The sequence below is a fragment of the Leptodactylus fuscus genome, chromosome 8 (genome assembly GCF_031893055.1).
Source record: "Leptodactylus fuscus isolate aLepFus1 chromosome 8, aLepFus1.hap2, whole genome shotgun sequence".
Classification (NCBI taxonomy): Eukaryota; Metazoa; Chordata; class Amphibia; order Anura; family Leptodactylidae; genus Leptodactylus; species Leptodactylus fuscus.
The window spans coordinates 57,585,877-57,611,834 of record NC_134272.1 but is presented as its reverse complement, the minus strand read 5'-3'; the positions used below and the strand labels follow the sequence as shown (position 1 = coordinate 57,611,834).

Below are 25,958 nucleotides of genomic sequence, written 5' to 3'. Positions count from 1 at the left end.
GAGAAAGAGCTATAGGTGAAAACTGCACAAGTATAGCATAGTATGGTATAGTATAGTATGGTATAGTATAGTATAGGTAGCAGTGCTGAACTTGTTATTTGGAACAATTCATCATCACAGTGGGGGAATTTATAAAATACATTATTGTAATAAAATGGTAAATATAAATGGGCAGCTTACGGTGGGTTGACACTAACATTGACCTATCCATTGCTCCAGTTTGTCAGAGGAGAAAAAAGTCCTCTTAGTAGGACCTTTTCATTTGCCAATTTCAGGCACACCTTCCGACCGAGTCTCCAATGCAGATGTGGGCTAAGACCTTGTTCACATCTGTGTTGGTAATCCTTTTGGAGGAGTCTGCATGGGGACCACCCCGAACGGAATACCAAATGCACTGGCAAGCGGTGTATTATAGTCTTGAAAGTACTTCACAATCTATTTTCCTGTCCGCATGCTCCGTGCAGAGATCTCACAGCAAGCACACAGACCCCATTATAGTCTATGAGGTTCATGTTCTTTCACTGCACACTGCTTGCAAATGCGTTCGGTAGTCCACTCGGAGGGTCCCCATGTGAACTCCCCGAACGGATTACCAAACGCAGACCCAAGGGTATGTCTTAAACTGTTGACTATTTTCCTCTCGGTCCACACAAACAGCTGCGTTCACACTGCCCTGCGCATGCAGTTTTGCATTATATTAAAATAAATGAATAATAAAATGTTTTGGGCCATCTTGAGGCTTTATTGAGTATGTTTCTCAGTCCTGTAAGCCAAAGCCATGAGCAGGTTGAAACTCATTATAGGTGGACATTTTTCCATTATCCTTTATCTCTGTCTTGTCTCCACTTCTGGTTGCAGCTTACAATCGCCGATACAAATGACTGACCAATACATTTATGGGGAACAAAAACAGAACAAAAGTCTTTTGGAATTTTTTATGACAGTTATCAGAGCCTTAAAACCACACGTATATCACCTATTCTGACCCATTTGAGGCAGACACTACACTTAGCCATAGTACACAAAATGATGGGGATTCAAAGGTACAAAACAATACCCTAGTGCTAAATTTCCTTAGCTTTTCATGAAGATTGATTGTTTATCTGAACTGTAAATTTTCTTGAAACAATGCCTTCTGTTTTTTTGGCCTATCAAAAGCAGAGCTAGTGTACACATTATGGATAGTTGCTAATATGTAAAGCCTGGTTATGAAGGAGAATCCATTACTTCCTAAGGGTGATTGTGTGCTCTTCTGTTAGACAGTAGCACATATTCTATATCATTCCTCTGGTGAACTCCAATTATATAGAGCCCATTTAGTTTACATACAGTACATACAGTAATAAATGCAATGCACTGTGAATTCTGATCTCATACCGCATTTTATTAAGCCTTGAAAACATCTATAACACATATGACTATTATGCAGTCTCCTCGGAATCTGCCCTCAACATATTGGAATAATCTAGGCCAAATTCAACATTAACTAGAGCATGCAATGCTGGAATGAACATGTGAATATGCACACTGTTTTATCATGTGTAAACACACAAAGAGGGAAGAGGTATTACAGCAAAATCTCATTTTCAGGCTTAGTTGGCTGTCTGCTATCTTGCACTGATTTGTGCTTTCTGTTTGTCTTTATTTTTGCAGTGTTGTTTACCAGGATGGATTTTATGGTGCCGATATTTATGTAAGTATATGTGTGTTTTATTTTACTGTATAGGCATGTTGATTGCTTTATGTCACATCAGAATGAAGATGGTCTTGTTTGATATATATTACAGAATCCTATATTACTATTCAAATGGGCATGCAAGTACATTTGTGTATTTATTGCACCCGACAAGATCGATACTTGGTTGTAGTTACAGTCTTATAAAGATCTCAGTAGAGACGTTGTGTCTCAAGTAGGCCATACACATTAGCTTTTTACTGAACAGAATTTACTTGGTCAATGGTCCAACAAGCAACACACCTGGCTAAACTGGAAGATCAAGCACATATTTAATAAAAAGTGTAATGCGTGCGTGTAACGTGGTGAATGATTGGTTACTATTAGCCAACCATGCCTTATTAGACTAGTTCCAGCCCACAACCGTGAAATCTTAAAACGATAATATGCCAGACAGTAGGTCGCCATTGGCGTTGTTATCGATTGTTTCCATATATATATATATATATATATATATATATATATATATATATATAAGCCAATGGACAGCCAAAATGGTCAAAATTGGCCACTTCATTTAATGTATATGGATACCTTTAAAGATGTTTTGCAGACCTATGAAAAATTGGAAGAATAAGCTAAAGCTATGTGTTTAACTATAGTACTCAACTCCCTTGCCAATGGTTCACTGGTTTTTGGTCAGTAGAAATAAAGTGTTTTTCTGACACCTGTAGCTATCTATGGCCCCAACAATAATGTCAGTAGGGATTAAAGGGGTTGTCCAGTTTCAGAAAATAGTGTTATACAAAATGTAATTGTGTGTATAATGTAAACTTATACAATTTTCAGTCCAGGCTTACCTGATATAAGATAAGATAATCCTTTAATAGTCTCACAGTGAGGAAATTTCAGTATGTTACAGCAGCATAGTAATACAGATACAGGATAATACACAGTAATATAATACAGACGTAGACACACATATGCTGAGAAGAGAAGATATACTAGGAGTCCATAGCAGCTAAAGAACAGAAGAGAAAGAAGGAAGACTTCATAGTCATAATCATTAGTTCTCTGTGTGGAGTGATCTTCACTTGGTCTGATGTAGATTATACAGCCTGGTCGTGGTTGGAAGGAAGAACCTGCGATAGCGCTCCTTCTCACACAGTGCTGCCAAGTCCCATCAGGGTCCCATACATGGGGTGGGATTTGTTCTCCCGCATGGAGGTCACCACAGACAGTATCCTTCTGTCTCCCACCAACTGTACTGGGTCCAAGGGGCTCCCCAGGACAGAGCTGGCCCTTCTGATCAGCCTGTCAAGTCTATTTCTGTCCCTGGTTGATATACTGCTCCCCCAGCAGGCCACACCGAAAAGATGGCTGAAGCAACCACAGAGTTGAAGAAGGCCCTAAGAAGTGGCCCCTGGACTCCGAAGGCCCTCAGCTTCCTGAGCAGGTAGAGCCTGCTGTGGCCCTTTCTGTGCAGCACCTCCAGGTGATCAGCCCAGTCTAGTTTATTATTGAGGAGCAGTGTATGGTCAAGTAATGGGAAAACAGGTGCAATATACAAACAATAACAACTATTTGTTGAAACTGGATAACCCAAGATAGGTTAGATTCACCAGATCTATATGTTTTCATTGTTTCCCCTATGAAAATAAGCTCTATGGAGGACATTTCTCCAAAAGGTAAGCAGCAATGACCTTGTTACTCCAAAGAGTGCATTTGAATATTAACAAAATAGCGATTTCTTGGTAATGGAGACACTGAGAGAGCACTGTTTGGTTCAGATGAACCTTACCTACTTATCTGCGGGGGTTGAGATGATATACAGGGCAATTGTGGCAAGTGAGAGGCTATTAGAGAATATACTAAGGCAATAGTCTGCAATCAGAACAGTTTTTGTCACCTTGCACATACTGCTGTAAGATAACTCCTAACCTAGTGTTTTCTTGATAGAACATCTAGATTTATTATCAATCCTTTAAAATATCTGTAGAGAAAGCATAACAAGAAACTTCCTTGTTTCTGAACATCTAACTTACAACCAGTAGGTTAAGGCTATTTTTTAAAGTACTGTTAATGTTATAAGACATTATACTAATTTAGAATTATAGGCAATTAAATCGCCATTAACAAGATAGTTTATCCTAGTTAAAAACAACAACAACAACAACAACAACAACAAAAAACGGTCTGCATAATTGATCAAGTTCATAAGATCCAACACTCCAATACTATACTAGAGGAGAAGGCTCTGGAAAGTATTTTTAGTATAGTATCTGTGTTTGCATTGTGCACCCCAAATTTTACTAGCCTTTACCACAGCTGCCTGACATTGGCATCAGTAAGATAACTGTTTTATTCTATATAGATAAAGCTTAACACTGAACAACAACTGCATCTTGATAGTAGCTGGCATTCTTCCATGTAGTAGGATATTTGTACATTGTTGTAACAATTGCTGCAATTTATCCCATTTTTACATTATTTAAGCAAACTGATCTGTTGGAAATATTTATTATGCCTATTTGATCAATCCTTTATTATGAAAGAGGACCAAGGGCTGGGCCCACAGGTTCAGCAGGTACACGATGCCACACAGACGCACACAGTGTTTTAATCCCCAGGACAAAGTTTACTGAATAAGTCACAGAATAGCGATCTGGGAAAACATGTAACACGGTATAAACAGAGAAGAAATACAAACTAATATGCAACAGAATATTACAGCAAACTAACACTATACTCCTAGTTCCCACAGTTACTTAACAGGTACCAGATACAAGTCCTTTAAGAACACGGTTCTCCTGGATCGGTCCCTCGTTGGGGTGCACCCTAAGTATTGCGCAATACTATTTGTAATCCACAGTGAAATGGGGTCTTCACATAAAAGTACAGTTATATCCTATGCTCCAGCTCTCCACTTAACAGACAGGCCAATTTCCCAGATGATAAGGTGTCAGCGTAAGAGTCCCTTATATATCACCACGTGGAACACGTGGACGCGGCCAAGCCGTACTTACAAGTCCTTGAGGCCTTCCTCTCATGTGGTCTCCTTTACCTTCTGAGCTTCAGAGCTTTCCAGACTCAGTCCCAAAAGTAGCACCACAGACTCTGTGTCTCCAGACTCAGTCCACAGCCAGCATGGCAGTTCTTCCATCCAGCAGAGCACAGGCTGCCTTCCAGCATGTCAGGTCTCCACTGTCCCCTCAGCACATCACCTCCAGCCAGGACCCTTCTCTCCACAGAACTCTACTTCCTGTTTCCTGGTAATGGATGATGCAGATGACTATCTCCAGTGCAAGGTATCAAAACTGCAATCCCAGCACACTGCCAGGCTTGTAGGAGTCCAAAATGTCCCAGTAATTATCTGTAATCAGAGTTTGCAACCTCGAACAATATTTACATTCTGAAGAATTAATTGCATTAATTCCCTATGGGCATTTATTAATTTGCTGCCACCTACTGACCAAAGTTAGTTACTGACAGTTTACTACATCACACCCTTACAATTACATAAGATCATATTAGAACTAGAGATGAGCAAACAGTAAAATGTTCGAGGTTCGATATTTGTTTCGAGTGGCCCCTCAATATTCGACTACTCGAATTGAATATCGAACCCTATTATAGTCTATGGGGGGAAATGCTCGTTTCAGGGGTAGGCAACGTTTGATCAAATTATACTTACCAAGTCCACGAGTGAGGGTCGGGCTGGATCCTCCGAGAAGTTTTCTCTGTGCAGCGTCCCCGTGGCACTACAAGCGGACATGCGCAGTCGGCTCTGCCCAGGCCCGATGCCTGGCAGAGTGAATTCAGAGCCGGAAGACACCGTGGGGAAGCTGCACAGAGAAGACTTCTAAAGGTAGGAGAAGAACCAGCGTTGATTGGCCGACTGTATAGCATTCGGCCAATCAATGCTGGTTCTGCATCAAATTTTTACATTCGAACAGCGAGTGGTACTCGATCGAGTACGAGTATTTCGAATAGCGTAGTATTCGATCGAATACCTACTCAATCGAGTACTACTCGCTCATCTCTAATTAGAAGAAAGCTGCTGGGCTTTGTTGATTACTAAGATGCCCCCTTTTAATAGTGTTTTACATTGTGACGGTATTTAATCTACCATTGGACACAATGATGAAAGCTGGGAGACGTCGAAGTTGAGATCTGTAATTCATTTTGTCAGGGATGTAATAAAGGTATTGCACTGATTTCCCACAGGATCCTACTTAGGTTGTGCTGGCGTTATAGGAAGTAGGCCTGGGTTAACTGAATATCAGTAGTGTACTGTTATGGCAAGGTCAGAAAATGTATTCTAATTTATTGCATAATAATATAAAATCAAGGAGAAGAAATCTTTAGTGTGTAGGATTGGCTGCCTTCATATCTACAGTATGTATTGTAATGAAGACATAAAAATATGAAGCACCAGTCGGACTACAATGAAATAGTCTTCAATAGGATTACGTTCTCTAGCCACTTTATTTCTGAAATTACAATTACATCTCAGCAGTGAGAAACTGATTTAAAATACATTGAAGAAGTGATCAAAATTTCATTATAGGAGAGTAGAGCGCGTTTTATACACATTGTCAATAATCTTTGAAAAATATTGTACAGCAATCATGAAATTGTGCATAATGGGTAAAAAAAGTTTTCAGTTACAGAAGTAAAATTTGATCCAGCTGCTCAATTGATTTTCTCTGTACTCTTTATTCACTAGCACATTTTATTTAATTTTACAGCCACAGCCTAAACTGTATTTTTTATTTTTGTAAGACATTTTTTCTCATTTAGAAAACAGTTGGCTTTGCTTACAGCATACGCTTTTTTATATATCATTGACAACTGTCTATTATACAAATAGTGTCTTGGAATATTTCCACATACATTGGTACAATACATGGGTAAATAAAATGTTTTGGATCTGTTTGACCCGATTTATCTATGCTATTGGATGCTAGCTCCCTATAATTAATGGCCGACTTTAAGGAAGTTACTTGGAATATAAGCTAACCCAGAAAATCTCTTCCAAAAGAAAAACCAACACATTTGTTGGCAGCTTTTCTGAATAGCTTTATTTACAATCAGTTATCAAATAGCAAAACAGATAGGTTTATTATTGTGGCTACGAATAATCACAGTGTAGTCACAGTGCAGAGGGATCTACCCTATTCTCATTAGCACAAGGAAGTACAAGAAGCAATGGGATGAAACTAAAGGAAAAGAGATACAGATTAGACATTAGGAAAAACTTTCTGACAGTGAGGGTAGTGAGAGAGTGGAATAGGCTGCCACGGGAGGTGGTGGGCGCTCCATCAATGGAAATCTTCAAGCAGAATCTGGATAAACATATAGCTGGGATGATTTAGGAAAACCTGCACTCACAGGGGGTTGGACCCGATGGCCCTTGAGGTCCCTTCCAACTCTACCATAAGAAGAAGAAAAAAAAAAAAATCACTGGCCTAATCATGACACATCTTTGGCGCCATTTGAAGCATCTAGTTTGGGCTTAAATTGTTCAACCTGCTAGATATGTGGATGTGACTTTTTAGATACAAAGGCATGGCTGTGGACTAGGGCAGGATGTGGACCAGGCTGTGACACTCCTGGATGGACATCATCTATGAAACCATAGAGTATCCTTAGCACAGTCACCAGCCTTCCTGGGCTGTCCTATAGTACATTGAGCACTTAGGTTTACTCTAGTCTGATCCTAGGGACAGAGTCTTTCATTTATTTTTCCAGGACATCCAACAGACAGCTGTTTTGAGGTTCTTATTCCTTTTAAGTGCAGTGTAGGTTACCGGTTGGCTAGGTGAATATTGAAATGAGTCAGAAGAGATAATTTGTCTCATAGAAAAGACCACTGTAACAGTGTACAGAGATTTAGAAGCCATGTATACCTACCTATAAATTCTAGCTAAAAGTATGGAAATTAATTATACAAACTAAAGAAATACAACTGCACTTAAGGGGTTGTTCACACTTTGCTCTGCTGTCCGATCACCCGTCGTTGTTCTCTTGAAATTCCAGGAAAAACAGCCTGGAGACGGCTTGCCGGTGGTCAGTTTAAAAACTCATTCATTTCATGGAGTTTTTAAAGCAAACCACCAGTGTCAGTATGCAGCCTCTCCACCGTGAAACCTTTTTTTTGCATGGACACAAAGTCCTGCATATCAAACTTTGTGTCCGTGCAAGTAGTACTTTTCTCTCCACATGATTCATGCGGACACCACACAGAAAACACACAGACCTCTTTATAGTCTATGGAGTTAATGTGGTTTCTTAGCTAACCACTTTTTAATGCATTCGGTCTTCTGTTCGGTGGGTCCCCATGTGGACTCCCCGAATGGAATACCAAACGCAGATGTGAACCAAGCCTTAGTGGAGCTTCCACCAGCTATTCGATAGAACGGCACAGGTGTTTCCAATAAAAGTAACAGCATTGCCTCTAGGGTTTGCTCCAGTAAACAAACCATTTTTACACTATTTTGCTATTCTACATAAAATATAGAACTTGTTTGATTAAATATATTAATGAGACGTACAGTGGTCTAGAAGGGTCACATAAACTTCTATAGGCCATTTTATGGTCCTGGACATCTCACAGTGATTTACAGTGGGTACAGAAAGTATTCAGACACCTTTAAATTTTTCACTCTTTGTTTCATTGCAGTCATTTGCTAAAAGCAAAAATGTTCATTTTATCTCTCATTAATGTACATTCAGCACCCCATCTTGACAGAAAAAAACTGAATTGTAGATATTGTTTCAAATTTATTAAAAAAGAAAAACTGAAATATCACATGGTCATAAGTATTCAGACCCTTTCTAACACTCATATTTAACTCACATGCTCTCCATTTCCTTCTGATCCTCCTTGAGATAGTCCTACTCTTTCATTGGAGTCCAGCTTTGTTTAATTAAGCTGATTGGACTTAGGAAAGGCACACATCTGACTATGGAGCCGAGACGAAGGAACGTATAGTTCCGAAACGCGTCGCCTTGTATACAGCAGGCCAGACTCCAAGTTACCATGTAACTTTTTTAATCTATGGACCAAAATAAAAGTTAAATTTTAAGCTACGGATATCTGTCTTCTATTAAAGTCCTTTCGGCAGTAGCTGGCAAGTTTTATCTTGGATATTTTGGAAACCATTACCAGCAGTGTTGTGTCCACCTGCAAGCCGTGCTCCCCGGAGGACTCTATATGATAAAGTTTTTATACGGTGAGCTGATACATTTTTCTTTTTTCTTTTTGTATTGGCACATCTGACTATATAAGACCTCACTGCTCACAGTGCATCTCAGAGCAAATGAGAATCATGAAGTCAAAGGAACTGCCCAAGGAGCTCAGAGACAGAATTGTGGCAAGCACAGATCTGGCCAAGGTTACAAAAGAATTTCTGAAGCACTCAAGGTTCCCAAGAGCACAGTGGCCTCCATAATTCCTTAATTGAAAGAAGTTTGTGACGACCAGAACTCTTCCTAAACCTGGCCATCCAGCCAAACTGAGCAATTGTGACAGAAGAGCCTTGGTGAGAGAGGGAAAGAAGAACCCAAAGATCACTGTGGATGAACTCCAGAGATGCAGTAGGGAGAGAGGAGAAAGTTCCACAAAGTCAACCATCACTGCAGCCCTCTACCAGTTGGGACTTTATGACAGAGTGACCCAAAGGAAGCCTCTCCTCAGTGCTAGACATATGAAAGCCTGCATAGAGTTTGCCAAAAACACATGAAGGACTTCCAGATTCTCTGGTTTGATGAGACGAACATTGAACTTTTTAACGTTACTTCTAAGCAGTATGTGTGGAGAAAACCAGGCACTGCTCATCACCTGCTCAATGCAATCCCAACAGTGAAACATGGTGTTGGCAGCATCATGCTATGGGACAGGGACAGGACAACTGGTTGCAATTGAAGGAAAGATGAATGCGGCCAATTACAGAGATACCCTGGAAGAAAACTTCCTCCGGCTGTCCACCAACGTTCACCATCCAACTTGACAGAACTGGAGAGGACCTGCAAGGAAGAATGGCAGAGGATCCCCAAATCCAGATGTGAAAAACTTATTGCATCGTTCCCAAGAAGACTCAGGGCTGTAGTAGCTCAAAAGGCAGCAAATACTCAATACTGAGCAAAGGGTCTGAATACTTATCACCATGTGATATTTCAGTTCTTCTTTTTTAATAAATTAGCAAAAATATCTACATTTCTGTTTTTCTGTCAAGATGGGGTGTTGAGTGTTCATTAATGAGAAATAAAATGAAGTTTTTGACTTTTAGCAAATGGCTGCAATGAAACAAAGAGTAAAAAATTTAAAGGTGTCTGAATACTTTCCATACGCACTGTATACTGTTGTAAATAACAAAAGTATCCATTTTGAATATAATCATTTTGATACATAATATATAAAAGAAAAACTTTATTTTTGTGCTTGTTAGCTTTTTAGCTCCCATGTACGTGAATCTGATGTATACTGTTAGCATAAAACAGTATGGATGAATATAACTCATATTTATTCCTTGTCTAGCACATAAAAAAATATTATCCAGAAAATATATTTTATAAAGGGGCAAAATGGAATAACAAAAAAAATAGGTTTTTACCTTCACTATGCTAACTACTCCAATGTGAAAAAGGACCAGGAAATAGAGTCCATTGGAGATTGTCATTGCTAGCCAATGGAAGGAGAATAGTATATCACTTTTTTTTTTACATTTTGTCATGCTAAGCCTTTAAACTGATACGTTTGATGACATATTTAATATTGTTGTAAGGATATCCGTTGTTACCTTTATGTGACATTTTTGGAATACGCCCAGTATAGTATATCCCTATCTCTCAATAGTCACTCACCTGAAATTGCCACCGAAGTGTTTTGTAAATGCCATAAATCCGGTATTGAATTGACACTTTGATATGCTGTTTTTATTTTAGTATAGAAATGTTGACTTATTTTCATTTTTATTTATCTTTATTCAATCCGTTACATTTCTTTTTCCTTATAGCATAGTGTGCCAAGAGCCTGTGTTTGGTAATAAATTATATCAGGTATGAAGTCTGCTGGTGATGCAAAAACCTTCTCACTGAATGTTGTTTGCTATGTAATACTAACAGCAAAAACGTGACGTCCTATATCCTATCATGTGCACAATTAAACATGAAAGTGGCAACATTGTGGCCAACAAGCATCTCTTTGTTCCTCTTCTTAAAAGCCAATCACACTAAGCTTGCTGGATGGTGCATGTATTTCACTGTCACGAACTGTATACCTGAATGCTGTTCACTTATAATATTATAATTACACATCGGAACAGTCATGACTAAGTCTGAAAAAGGAAACCACTAACTTGCTAATATTAGAAGGAATACTGTGTTACATTTATTAATTTTGTCTTTATTCTAAACAAGTCTCTATTTCTTCTTATCATTTACTTCATATTCTTATTCGGGCATGGATATGATAAATGTTTATTTGCTTTCTCTATTGCGATACCTAGAAGGATTGAAGAACAAAGACAAAAGAAGTGATTTCTCCTTTTTGGTATCTTTCCACACTTACTGTAGATAATGTACAGCTCACTACTGCAGCCCATGATTGCCTAGGGCAGTGATGGCGAACCTTTTAGAGACCCAGTGCCCAAACTGCAAACCAAAACCCACTAAATTATTGCAAAATGCCAACAATTATCATTAATACTGTGCAGATCCACAAGTGCAGACGATTACGGACCCAAAAATACAGTTGTGTGAATGGGGCTTTACAGAGCTTTCAATTCTAGAAACTATTTTTTTTTTTTTTTTTTTTTTTAAATGTAGATTCTGAGCCCCACATAGAGCTCACAATGTACATTTTTCCCTATCAGTATGTCTTTTTTTTTGGAATATGGGATGGAAATCCATGCAAACACGGGGAGAACATACAAACTCCTTGCAGATGGTTTTATGCCCTTGGCGGGATTTGAACACCAGGACTCCAGCGCTGCAAGGCTGCAGTGCTAACCACTGAGCCACCGTGTGGCCTCTCGATTCTAGAAACTATTTTGTACTGCATTTGGTATAATTTTGAACAATTAATGTTCACTATTTACATCCTCAGATCTGTTTTATAGTAACCATTAGAGATGAGCGAGTAGTACTCGATCGAGTAGGTATTCGATCGAATACTACGGTATTCGAAATACTCGTACTCGATCGAGTACCACTCGCTGTTCGAATGTAAAAGTTCGATGCAGAACCAGCATTGATTGGCCAAATGCTATACAGTCGGCCAATTAATGCTGGTTCTTCTCCTACCTTTAGAAGTCTTCTCCATGCAGCTTCCCCGCGGCGTCTTCCGGCTCTTCATTCACTCTGCCAGGCATCGGGCCTGGGCAGAGCCGACTGTGCATGTCCGCTTGTAGTGCGGGCATGCGCAGTCGGCTCTGCCCAGGCCCGATGCCTGGCAGAGCGAATGAAGAGCCAGAAGACGCCGCGGGGACGCTGCAAGGAGAAGACTGCACGGAGGATCCAGCCTGACCCTCACTCGTGGACTTGGTAAGTATAATTTGATAGAACGTTGCCTACCCTTGAAACGAGCATTTTCCCCCTATAGACTATAATAGGGTTCGATATTTGATTTGAGTAGTCGGATATTGAGGGGCTACTCGAAACGAATATCAAACCTCGAACATTTTGCTGTTCGCTCATCTCTAGTAACCATGCAATGTTATTATGATCTACAATAATATCACGTCTGCTGTATAACTGATACGGTGTGATATAAATAGTGAATGGCCCCCACTCAGTACAATCTGCCCCACAGTGATCCCCATACAGTCTAATCTGCTTCACGGTGGACCACACCCAGTACAACCTGCTCCACAGTGGCCTCCACACAGTATGATCTGTGCCGCAGATGGGTGCCCTCAGAGAGGGCTCTGAGTGCCACCTCTGGCACCCGTGCCATAGGTTCGCTATCAAGGACCTAGGGGAAGGGTATAGGAAGAAAGGGCAAAAGTGATTTGGGAAACATTAGAAAGGGAGCAACAGAGAATAGTGAGGTGATTTTTTGGGGGGCATTTTGACCCTATTGAAAAAAAAATATACTAGTCAGTCTCCCTCTGTGTTGAACTACTACTGAGATCTAGACCAATGATCCTCAACATTTTCAAGCTTAGTGTCCACATGTAAAAAAGATTTCCCAATTGAGACCCCTAATAGGCACTGTGGTGCTTGTCATGTGACCGGTCCAGCTCCAAATCTCAAATGTGGAAGTAAAAGTGCCACAAATAGTATTCCCAGCAAATCCTTATAGCAGGCACACACTAAAAGTTCTGAGTCTTTTAACTTCCAACCAGCTTTTCATTCATCAGATCATAGATCACAAGCTTTATACTATTCATTTGCACTTTCACGTGCCCCAGTATTTGAAGATGGGCAATTTGGGCAGCAGTAGTCCCCAGGAGCTCAGAACCCGAGCACTACCTAAATCTGTCACTAACAGAGTAGTGGTTTTCATTCATGGCATATACCCCTGAGATGGCTTGGTGTGCCCCAAGGGTACAAGTACAACAAGTTGGGAACCACTGACCTAGACCGTTCACTGTCACTGTTTGAATCCATCCAATGAATTAGGATGGAACTAAGCACAAGTCAATAGTAATTAAGTTCATAATTAAGTCATTAGTTTGAAATTTAGAAGAAAACTACTACAGCAGACCATGACTTTGGGATGGCTTCACAGAAATACACTTATGCAGACCTGTGGACTATAATAAGACTCCTTACTGCCATGTTACACAATAACTCCCTAGGGATTGTGTCACTATATAGTAATGGGTTTCAAAGGGAGCCATCTGCCTCTATAAAATGCCTTAAATGCAGATTTTATGATAAATGGGGAATCTAAGGAATTGACTAACCCAATGTGGTACAACAACAGTGCTCATTTCACGCCGTTCTGTCAGACTTATTATTTGCCTGTCTTTTGGCTAACATTTCTCCAGTTTATATAGTGGCCAAATACCCTTTTTGTCTTCATCGATACAAGTGCTTTTCTCTACCATTAGTCATCTTTAAGGATTTTAATGATTTCAGCAAAACAGTATAATTGTGACGGATATAATTTATACAACTAAAGACCAAATACACCAGAATATTTCATGGTGCCTATTAGTGAAACTTACTATTAATGATAGTTTCTTTTCCAAGTTTTGAAAACTAATATATATGTTATATCAGGGTGTAGTATGGCAACTTTGGACATAAGAAATTTTCAAAAAGCACTCTTGTGTTTAATGTACATATTTGCATTCTGCATGTGACAAACATAGCACAGGCTATTGGGTTAACACATGAACCCTGCTGTAATAGTTCGTTTAAGTAAAGAAAAACAGTACTCCATGGTTTGTCTTTAGGGTTGAGCCGATCTTGACTTTTCAGGATCGATTTTAAAATCCGATTTCCTATCATTTTTCATTTGAACCCGATCTCGATCCCAATTCCAATCCCAATGCAAGTCAATGGGATTTTTTTTATTAATCGGAGATCGGATTTTAAACCAATCCTATTCACTATACAGTATGGAATCTAACAATTGAGCGCTTTAATTGTTAGAATCCACGCTGTGTAGTGAATCACTAAGTAGCCAGAGGATTTTTTTTTTAGACCTCTGGCTACTTAGTCCCCGCTGGTGTCCACTTACCTGCAGAGATGGCTGCTCCGGTGCCTGGTGTTCTTCTTCACCTCGCTGCAGCTCCATGCTGCTCTTCTCGCCTCGCTGCCCCCTGCCTCCCAGATTAGGGGAGTGTGGGCGGGTACTGGGAGGGGAGTCGTCATGTCTCCCCACCCTGTACCTGCCCACACTCTCCTAAGCCACAAGCCCTGCCTTCCTAGCTCTTTAAACACTAACCTGGGAGGCGGCAGCAGTGAGACGTGAAGAGCAGCGTGGAGCGACAGTGAGGCGAAGAAGAAGGAGAACACCGGGCACAGGAGCAGCCATCTTTTGAGGTAAGTAGCTACTAGAGATGTTAGTTTAGTCTCCCATTAGAATGAATGGAGGCAGCCGGCACGCAGGGGGTTAAGGCTGTGTGCCGGCTGCTTCCATTCATTCCTATGGAACCGCAGCAGAGCCTTCACACTGAGTATACACTCCACTCAGAATGAGTGGAGCGTATACTCAGTGTGAAGGCTAAGCAAAGCATTGTGGGAAATAGTACCGATCTCGATCCCACCTAAAAAGATCGTGTTCGGAATTCCGATCGCGATCATGAAATTTTCTCAATCGCCGATTGGAATCCGATCTTTTCCGAACACGATCGCTCAACCCTATTTGTCTTGTATCTCTTCTATTCTGGAACTCTCTGTGTATTTGAAAATAAGTTTTCTGATTTAGACTACAAGCAATTAGTAGTAATTTGTGGACGAACCCAGCGGCAAGTGCAGTATTATACAGTGTCAGATTCAATGTATTAATATTGTATCCTTATGGATGAAAGACAATCTTTGTATCTGTTCTCCACAATGGAAAATTGTTTAAGGTAACACAAGAACAAAAACACAAAGCAAAAAATTCATTACTTTTGTAGATAACAAAAAAAATTCCAATATTTTCGAAATAAAAACTACAATTTACAACCACAAAGGTGCCATTTTGGATCTGCCATGGCTTTTTCAACCCTATTAATACCACTATGACAAAACAATTTTTATAGAGGTATCCACCAGATCTGAATTATCATGAAAGTTCAGAGGTGCCCATACAGATTAAACTTAAAAATGACCTTTCGCCACTGCCACCAATTCGACGTCTTAGTATCTGTTAATAGATGCTGCTTCACTGATTCCAGGGTTCTTGAAATTTTTCTCTAGCCTCCACCTTTCTTGAGTAATAAGTGAAGATAATTTTGATGCCTGATATACTGCTTAAATTCTTTAATATCAGAAGGGCAGTTTCAGGCAGGGGTGTGATTCAGATCTCCAAACAAAGGCAGCCAGTATCAGAGCTCAGAAACACACCCCTTGTCTGCTCCTGCCTGACACCGCCCACCTGACAGCACAGAGACTAAATAGCATATCAGGCACCAAAACTAACAGCACTGATTGCTTGGGAATGGTGGGGTCTATAGAGAAAAGTCCAACTGTGTCAGAATCAGTGGAGCAGCACATAATAACTGATGTAAAGATCTGAACTTGTTGGAGGTGGTGAAAGGCCCTCTGTAAGTCACCCAAAACTCACTGCTTTGATGCAATGCCCAGTATTAAGTGTATGTCAGGGAAATAAAATATTGGGTATGATGACATTCAACATGTCTGGCTCATTGATATATCTGAACTTTCTGGCTCCATTTTTCATCTAGATACTATTATATCTCTGCATATTAAAATGTCTATATTCCACATCTATATTGCTATACTATCATTACATTTGTATACACTGAGCAGCCACATCTAGATTTCTCTTGGCCTTTAGTACCAAAGTAAATTGTTAAGACATACACAGGTATCATGTGAAGCTATCCGAGGACCAAGAGTGTGTCAAGGACCAAACACTCTTAGATACATCAATACCAGTCTGAACTGTTGACACATTGCAGTTAGTGTTCATTGATTTTTTTGCTGATTTTTTCCAATTCTGACCCTCCAATAAGTAAGGTGCAATGAAAATCTGGATTCATGTGACCAGGTGATATTTTTCCACTGCTCAGTAATCCATATTGTGTCCACTGGAGTCCTGCATTTGTGTCCTGTAGGCAGCAATGACACCTAAACTGCTCTCTGCTGTTATAGTCTATCCAAGCTAAAGAAGGAAAAGTTGTGCATTTGGACAGAGTAGTTGGAGCACCAGCAATTTGTCTGACTGTAAGGACAATGCCTGACATTCTCTTCTCCATTTGTTTTGTTTTGACTCCACTTTAGCTGGCCACCTTTTTTTCTTTGCCCTATATGTCTTTTGTTCCCAGTACATCTTTTTTGGAATATGGGATGGAAATCCATGCAAACATGGGGAGAACATACAAACTCCTTGCAGATGGTTTTTTTGCCCTTGGTGGAATTTGAACATCAGGACCCCAGTGCTGCAAGGCTGCAGTGCTAACCACCGAGTCAATATGTGGCCCCTAGCTGCTTTTTCTTGTTCATGCCATCTTTTATATTCGTTTTTAAAACACTGACCACTAGCTAGTCGACCATGCCTCTTTAAAAAAAAATTAAAAAATAAAAAAATAAATAAAAATAAATATATATATATATATATATATATATATATATATTATGAGAGATTGGATTATTTAACCAAATCAAGCTAAGTTAAGGGTGGGCATTTGTGCTACTGTTTCTATTGTTGTGAGGTCTGGAGGCTACTGGAAATATATCCCTAAGGACCATAGGGTGGTGAATTCTAATTGGAACAAAAATTGTGTTTGTTTTATCTATGGAGAATGGCCCCTGTTTGTTAATTGGCATGCTGAGATCATTTTGCAATGGTTGATATAACATTGTGGTCCACTGAACATGAAGCTAGGCTGTTTTCACAGTTTGATCATCAATGCATCACTGAACACAATTCTTTGAAATACATGTTTTTGTTTGTCCTCTGCTTAAACGAACAGCTGCAATTACTGTTACATACAACTGAATGTTAATTTGACAAAAAAAGTTAAAAAAAAATATTGATACCAATTTGCAAATTATAAACTGCCACTTCTTTCTTCTCACCCTGCAGAATAATACAGTTATCTTAAAGTGCAGCAGTTGTATTGAGTGTGATGTCTGCTGTGCATGTTTATACAGATATTGCTGAATGATGATAAAGCATGAAATTCACACAGTACAGGATTAGACTTGCTAATTTACTATGAGCAAACTAGAATACTTTGTATTAAATAAGTCAAAATATCTTAGTGATTTATTTCTTCCAGTGTAGACTGTTTCCAGAATGTAAATTCTATTCTTACAATGATAAAACAAAAACATTTGAGGGATCAAAAATATACAACTTATCTGATTTAAACTCTAAAGATATTGGTGGCATACTATTAGAATATAACCTCTAAGTTAGTAGGGGTTCCAACATTGATTCCTTATCTACTTAGAATAAAGCTTGAATGGTTATCCAATGACCAGTATTGGATGTTCTAAAAAATTTTGAGCAGAAAAATAATCATAATGCCGAAGCCACACATTTCTGCAAAACTGTTTTTTTTTTTTTTTTTTTTTTTTTTTTGGGGGGGGGGGGGGGTTAAGTCAAAACCAGCAGTGGATTTAGAATTGGGGAGAATTGTTGGTAGTTCCTTTATATTTCCCATTTGTTTTGAAGACTGTGGCTCAAAAAATAGTTTTTCAATAACGTGGCCTCAAATATATTTTTCCCTTTCACACTCATCATTTTCCCTTTGAATGTCCTCATACTGTTACTTGACAGAATAGGAAAAATTATTTAAATAATGAATAATAAGAGGTGGTCCCAAGGAATAATTCCCAAAGACTGTCAGAACTAGTCCCCACTACCATGCAAAAGAAAATTCCAATTCCCTTTTTTCCACTAGTTACTGCTACCTCCTTTTATTTAGGTAATTGTTAAACTTGTACTTCTGGTATAATTCATCCCAACATGTTTGTGACAATATAGTTATCTCTGAATGAAGGGATCCCTGTGTATATGTTTTACATTGCAAATGGTAGATTAAGATGCGGCCATATTTGCTGTACGGTTCATACCAAATGAGTGACGTACTTCTTATAGAAGTTCTCCAACTATACTGTATGTACCAAGCATCCAAAAAGCAAAAGAAAGTGTCCTTTTGCATTACTGTACATCCAGGTGGACATGGTGACATACTTAATTCCAGTATTAAATATTTGGCTAGGCTTTTGATACAAGTAATCCTACAAAAATTATTATGGCATTCTGTGGGTGTTGTATCCAAATATATGGCATAATTATTTGTATTGCACATCAAGATTTCCTGGCATATATGACAAGTGTAGGGCAAAACAAAATATAAACTAAGGCTAGGGCTCCACATTGCAGAAAAGCATCTTCTTTGTTGCAGAACTTGCTGCATTTCTTGGAGCCAAAGCCAAGAGTGGCTACCAAAGGAATTGTCAATATATAGGAAGTGCTTATACTTCTCCTTCTGCTTAATCCACTACTGGCTTTGGCTTAAAAAAAAACTGCAACAAAAGAAGCAGATTTCCCACAACATGGGGCTTCAGCCTAAGACTCTAAAATTGTCATTCTAAAAGGGATTTATGTAACCATTTGCTTTATGCCATGTTAAGTTATATGGACATCATAGTGGTGGACCCTAGGATGTTCCATTCTGGTTGTCTCAAGTCGTCTGAATGGCTGCCATGCAATGCTATATTTTTCATGCAGGAAAACACATGTTTGGCCACGACTTTCCTTAGAAATATCAGCTATTTGACAGGAGTACTAGAATTATAATCCTTTTCTCATTATAGGTTGGATTCCCAGGTTGCCTAAAAGTCCAAAAAAGGGTTAGGCATTTGGTGAAACAAAATACCAAATCGATCAGTTAATGTAATTCTATATTAATGTACTTGAAATTACCCTGCATAGATTCTAACTTCTGAAGTGCTTTTAGGGCTAGTTCACACGGGCAATGAGGGGGCGGATTATGGTGCTGAATCTACGTCATAACGTCCCATTACTATGGTGGTCTCTGTAGACTGCCAGGCTACTTTATGCCACTCACAGAAAAAAGAAATGACATGTCCTTTCTTGAGGTGGACGCCGGGGCTGATTGAGCCGCGGAGTCCGACTAGCGACAGCACCCTCCAGACTAGGCCCATTCATTTGAGCCCACTCCAGAGGGGGAAGCCGCGTCTGTTGGAAGCTGCAACAGTCAAGATAGGCACATTTTGGCCCGAGAGTGCCAAAATCCGCCCATTGTGAACGGGGCCTCAGGGTTGCTTTTCAGGAATAGTATTCCCTCTTTTCTCCTTTGCTACAATTGCACAACCGTTTAGAGTAAATTTATATGTGTCAGATTTGTTTCTGAAATTTTTGCGACTGTCCCATTCATCTAAATGGGGTTTGCAGAAATCCATGTTCTTACCTCCATTACAATTCCATTTAGCTGTATGGTACAGGTTCTCATTCTCAGAACTTTCTGCAATAGATCATCCAAATATGAATTAACTCTTACGTTTCAAAATTTGCAGATATAGATTTCGTGTGATGGTGTCTTAGCACAATGATATTAACATTTAACAACAACCATAAAAACTAAAGTATAACATATTTTTTATTAACTATTTCAGGGTGGTTATGCTGCCTATCGATATGCTCAGCCGGCAACAGCCACAGCAGCAGCGTATAGTGACAGGTAAGGAGAAGCATTTATTTTATTGCATATATGTTTCATTGATTCACTTGAAGCTATAGGTTATACTGGGGTACTCAAATGTATAAAAAATTAGAATAAAGGGATTGCATACTTATCATATCCTAAACATTAACCATGTGAAAGTAAGTTATTATATAAAAATTCTATTACTTAATAATTCTAGTCGATGACACAACTTAAACATTTAGATACAAAAATATACATATTCCACCATAGTATAAATTAAATAAATGAAATAATTTTTTTTAGTAATATTTTAACATATTTTTATAATAGACACTCTATACTCTTTTCACATTATGGAACAATTTTACTACACAAATACTGTATTTTATTTCAAGGAACACTCCAGGAAAACTTATATAGTACAGTGGGTTATGTCTAGTACTGGACCCTTCCTCCAAGGCCCTGCACTACATTTAATACAGTGCATCAATGGGTTTTTTTTTTCATTATTTTTTTTAAGGTTATATCACAGCCCATTTTTACAGTCACTCTCATTTTTGGGGGGCTCATATATCCATGTTTTATACATATATTTTTTATATTGCAGTTTGTAGTCATTATTTCAAATTATATGCACTTTTTCCATTATTAGTAAAAATAGGGGACGCAATATAGAGGAAAATAATTTTATTTATTACAACTGTTTACATTATTACATTTAAACATTTTTTTTATTTAAGACGCATATTTTTTTTGTTACTCCTATGTCATTTATAAACACTGTTATTAAATGTCTCAAGCAGTCATCTACGTGAATTATTTTTCTTTTTAAAAATAATATATCCAATAAAACACGCAAAATCTTAATCTTAATGATTCATATTTCACCAGAATTAAAGACCAATTTATTATAGATAGAAAATAAATAAATACGAAATTGCTATAGAGGTTTTTTATAACTTTAACATGACATTCATATCATTCTAAGGGTGATCAAAATCATGTAGTAAAGTCATAGAAGTAATATAATTATTAATTAAAATAATTGATTCTATTAGTTCCAATTACTATCACTACTGGTGTACACTAAAGGTGGGATAGAACTGTACAGGGTTGTTAACAACTATGCACATTGTATATGTAAAATACTCCTTCAAGGGATTTTCCAGTGGTGAAACAATTTTGCTAAAGGGCTCTGAGTAGGCTAAATAAGTAAAAGAAGCAATACTCACTGATAACCTTCTGGAATGTTCCAAAGCTTAACCTGTCTCAGGGCAGGTTTCACACCTGTACCCGGTCTCCGCTTTTGGGTTTCCATCTTCTGCCAAGAGAAACTGGACAGGAGACAGAAATTGCCCGTGAGCGTCTTCTGCCTGTCCGCAGCTAAATCATTTTCATTTAATCGGACACAAAGTCGGGCATGCAGGACTTTGTGTCTGGTTAAAAAAAAATAAAAAATGGTTTAGCCACAGAGAGGCAGAAGACCCTCATGGGCGGTCACTGTGCAAATCCATTCAAATGAATGGGTTTGAAAACTGACCATCAAATTTCCATCTGTCCAGTTTCTCTCGGCAGACTGGGCGCAGGTGTGAGCCCGCCCTTAGTTGTTTTTTCCTTATAGTTCTGGACACACAGGTAATGACAAGAAAAGCCTTCAGTAGATGTTTAAAGGGGGTCTCCATTGCAGGCATATCTGTGTGCCATAACTGGACCAGGAAATAGACATTGGAGGAGACCAAGTAAGTGTTGGAATAGGAGCTCAGATGGGAGAAGAGATAAATTGCTTTTTTTATACATTAACCAACTTTGAGTCCTTTACCATGAAAAATTCCTCACTGGACAACTCCTCAAGGATAAATTCACATAAAGCAGATTCGCAGTGCAAGTCTTTTCACCTGTCCCATTTATCTGGAAGGGTTTTGCAAAAATCTATGCACATGCTGTAGAGACCAGACAGAAATTTCTGCAACAAACCTAACATGGCATTTCCATCATATACATTCATGGCATATAGATTATATATACAATAGAATAAAATTGTTGAGTTTACAACTGATGGTAGCCCCAAGAATACAATAATAAGCATTTCCCTCCATATGAGTGACCACTATTGGTTACTCTGAATGTACAGTATTTGATGAAAATTATGTAAACTTGAGAACATATTCATTTGGCAGTCTCAGAATCTCATGTTTGCTTCTATTAGGCGTAACATCATGTGTGGTTCCTTCTCCTCCTGGAGGGGGTATCTGCATTGCTACAACTCTTTGCTGTCAAACCCCTAATCACATAACTTTCATGATATTTTCTTGATCAGTTGTCCCTAACTTGCAGGGTTAAAACATTGAAATGTGACCAACTTTAAGCCACACAAATTAGTGAAAGGGAAAAAAAAAGTATATGGTTTTTATCCTATTATTGCCAATGAATAGTGTTGACTCTAGTGCAAGTTTTCAGTAATACTCAGAATATATGTATGGTGTCACAAGGACATAGTAGTATTTAAAGCCATCAACAGGTATAATGTGCCCAAGAGAAGCATATGCATTCAATTATTGAATAAAAATATTTTATTAAAGAGGATCGGTCACCAGATCTCAAAAGCCCAATGTCAAACCTCATCTGATAAGTGCTGTCGTTCTGAGCTTTTTGGTATTTTCTTTATCCAAAATTATTCAACCATGCCACAAATATAAGCTCTGTTAATGTGCAGCTTAGGGTCTATTAGCCAAGTGGATAGTAACACTACATGACATGCAGCACACAAAGACACCACCCCGAGAGAAAAAAACAATGTTACCGCCCGCTTGGCTAATAGACCCTAATTTTCATGGACACTAATGGAGCTTATATCATTTCTACGACTGAATGGATATGGAAAAGCAAAACCCAAAAATGTCAATTTGACAGCACCTCAGATTAAGCATATTGTTGGGCTTTGAAGCCTGTTATATAAAACCATGTAGAAATGTTTTTTAACTAAACTTCCTTACCACAAAGTCTATACATTCCCTGAAAAATATTAAACCTATTACTGCATGTCCACATACAGTCTGTGCATTATCATTCCACTCAAAATATCATATGTATGATGCCAAGATATATTTATATCTCCTTTCCAGTATATTTTTCTATAGGTACATGAATAAGTATATTTATTCAATGAATAGAATAGTAAAAACTTCTTTTAGAATCTAAAATCTTCATACTTAAATGGCCTTAACACTTACTAAATGACTTATTCATGGTTATGGCCATTCTTGCATCTCCTCGTAACACCATTTAAGCTTAGGTGGATGAAGAATATTGGCCTAATATGGTCATATGGTCTTGCTCTAACATGATAAATAGGCACAGCAGGTAGACGATATTGAGTACTGGTCATCGAAGTTAACGATGAAAGTTCCAACATTACACCAGTAGATTCTACAATATTTTGCTAACCACACATTTTCACTTTTTCTAGAAAAAAGTAAAATAATCTGTGGTACACCACCCATGGGTAGCCACCTGATAATATTTCATATAAATAGGGGCAACACGGTGGCTCAGTGGTTAGCACTGCAGCCTTGCAGTGCTGGAGTCCTTAGTTCCTACCAAGGACATCTGCAAGGAGTTTGTATGTCCCATGTTTGTGTGGATTTCCTCCCATACTCCAAAGACATACTGATAGGGAAAAATGTAGATTGGGATCCCTATATGGGGCTAACAATCTACATAAAAAAAATAAAATAAAGATATTTCATCCACATAATATAGTGAAGTGGAGATCTCAGTTCTACAGCCTAAAAATACAAGGGTTTGGAAGTACTTTGAGAAAATCAGAGTTCCCCAAAAGCAATTAAAAACTAACATGGAGAAAATTCCACCTCTTATTTCCTAATATAAATATTATATTGAGCTATATGGCCAACCTTTTAAATACAGTATAACCAAGACAATACACTATATACTCAGATAGTGGAAATGTATATAATGTTATACTCCGTTACACTCCTTAATATTTTGTAAATTCATTTGATTACCCCCAATATATTCAAGAGTATCGACAGCTTTCCATTTTCACACATTTGTTTGTGCATGGAAAGTATAGATCTAAAACACACACTGTATGCACATGATATGCCTAAAGGGACTGTTCTTTGTATAAACAGATTTGGCCAAAGTCTAAGAATCGTTGTGATATTCACCTCATCCACTCTTGCCACTCCTTTTCCAACACTGCCCATGGTCTCCAGTGGTCGTAACGTCCTAGTATTTCCTGCCATGCAGGAAATGAATGTGGAGGCAATCATTGACCACAGTCGTGACCCTTTTGCTGAGATCAGTGATAACATTGGAACAGAAGTGGCAGTGCATGAGTGAAGTGATATTTTTTTAACCCATTCTGAGCCTTTGGTAAAAAATTTTTACCTACTAGAAGTCTATCAGTCCCATGGTATACAGTCCTATGAAAAAGTTTAGGCACCCCTATTAATCTTAATCATTTTTAGTTCTAAATATTTTGGTGTAGGCAACAGCCATTTCAGTTTGATATATCTAATAACTGATGGACACAGTAATATTTCAGGATTGAAATGAGGTTTATTGTACTAACAGAAAATGTGCAATATGCATGAAACCAAAATTTGACCGGTGCAAAAGTATGGGCACCTCAACAGAAAAGTGACATTAATGTTTAGTAGATTCTCCTTTTGCAAAGATAACAGCCTCTAGTCGCTTCCTGTAGCTTTTAATCAGTTCCTGGATCCTGGATGAAGGTATTTTGGACCATTCCTCTTTACAAAACAATTCAAGTTCAGTTAAGTTTAATGATGGCCGAGCATGGACAGCCCGCTTCAAATCATCCCACAGATGTTCAATGATATTCAGGTCTGGGGACTGGGATGGCCATTCCAGAACATTGTAATTGTTCCTCTGCATGAATGCCTGAGTCGATTTGGAGCGGTGTTTTGGATCATTGTCTTGCTGAAATATCCATCCCTGGCGTAACTTCAACTTCATCACTGATTCTTGAACATTATTCTCAAGAATCTGCTGATACTGAGTGGAATCCATGCAACCCTCAACTTTAACAAGATTCCCGGTGCCGGCATTGGCCACACAGCCCCAAAGCATGATGGAACCTCCACCAAATTTTACAGTGGGTAGCAAGTGTTTTTCTTGGAATGCTGTTTTTTTTTTTGGACGCCATGCATAACGCCTTTTTGTATGACCAAACAACTCAATCTTTGTTTCATCAGTCCACAGGACCTTCTTCCAAAATGAAGCTGGCTTGTCCAAATGTCCTTTTGCATACCTCAGGCGACTCTGTTTGTGGCGTGCTTGCAGAAACGGCTTCTTTCTCATCACTCTCCCATACAGTTTCTCCTTGTGCAAAGTGCGCTGTATTGTTGACCGATGCACAGTGAAACCATCTTCAGCAAGATGATGCTGCAGCTCTTTGGAGGTGGTCTGTGGATTGTCCTTGACTGCTCTCACCATTCTTCTTCTCTGCCTTTCTGATATTTTTCTTGGCCTGCCACTTCTGGGCTTAACAAGAACTGTCCCTGTGGTCTTCCATTTCCTTACTTTGTTCCTCACAGTGGAAACTGACAGGTTAAATCTCTGAGACAGCTTTTTGTATCCTTCCGCTGAACAACTATGTTGAACAATCTTTGTTTTCAGATCATTTGAGAGTTGTTTTGAGTAGCCCATGATGCCACTCTTCAGAGGAGATTCAAATAGTAGAACAACTTGCAATTGGCCACCTTAAATACCTTTTCTCGTGATTGGATACACCTGGCTATGAAGTTCAAAGCTCACTGAGGTTACAAAACCAATTATGTGCTTCAGTAAGTCAGTAAAAAGTAGTTAGGAGTATTCAAATCAATAAAATGATAAGGGTGCCCATACTTTTGCACTGGTCAAATTTTGGTTTAATGCATATTGCACATTTTCTGTTAGTACAATAAACCTCATTTCAATCCTGA

At 38.7% G+C, this 25,958-nt stretch overlaps 1 protein-coding gene across 9 annotated transcripts in view; it reads left to right on the top strand.

Annotated features, from left to right (window-relative positions):
* RBFOX1 (RNA binding fox-1 homolog 1) overlaps nt 1–25,958 on the top strand; it is a 536,290-nt gene that overhangs the window by 465,827 nt on the left and 44,505 nt on the right. For all 9 annotated transcript variants that reach the window (XM_075285976.1, XM_075285979.1, XM_075285974.1 and 6 more), the window contains exons 9-10: nt 1,654–1,693; nt 19,955–20,019. In XM_075285976.1, the coding sequence (XP_075142077.1) occupies nt 1,654–1,693; nt 19,955–20,019 (105 nt within the window). The remainder of the gene's footprint in view (nt 1–1,653; nt 1,694–19,954; nt 20,020–25,958) is intronic.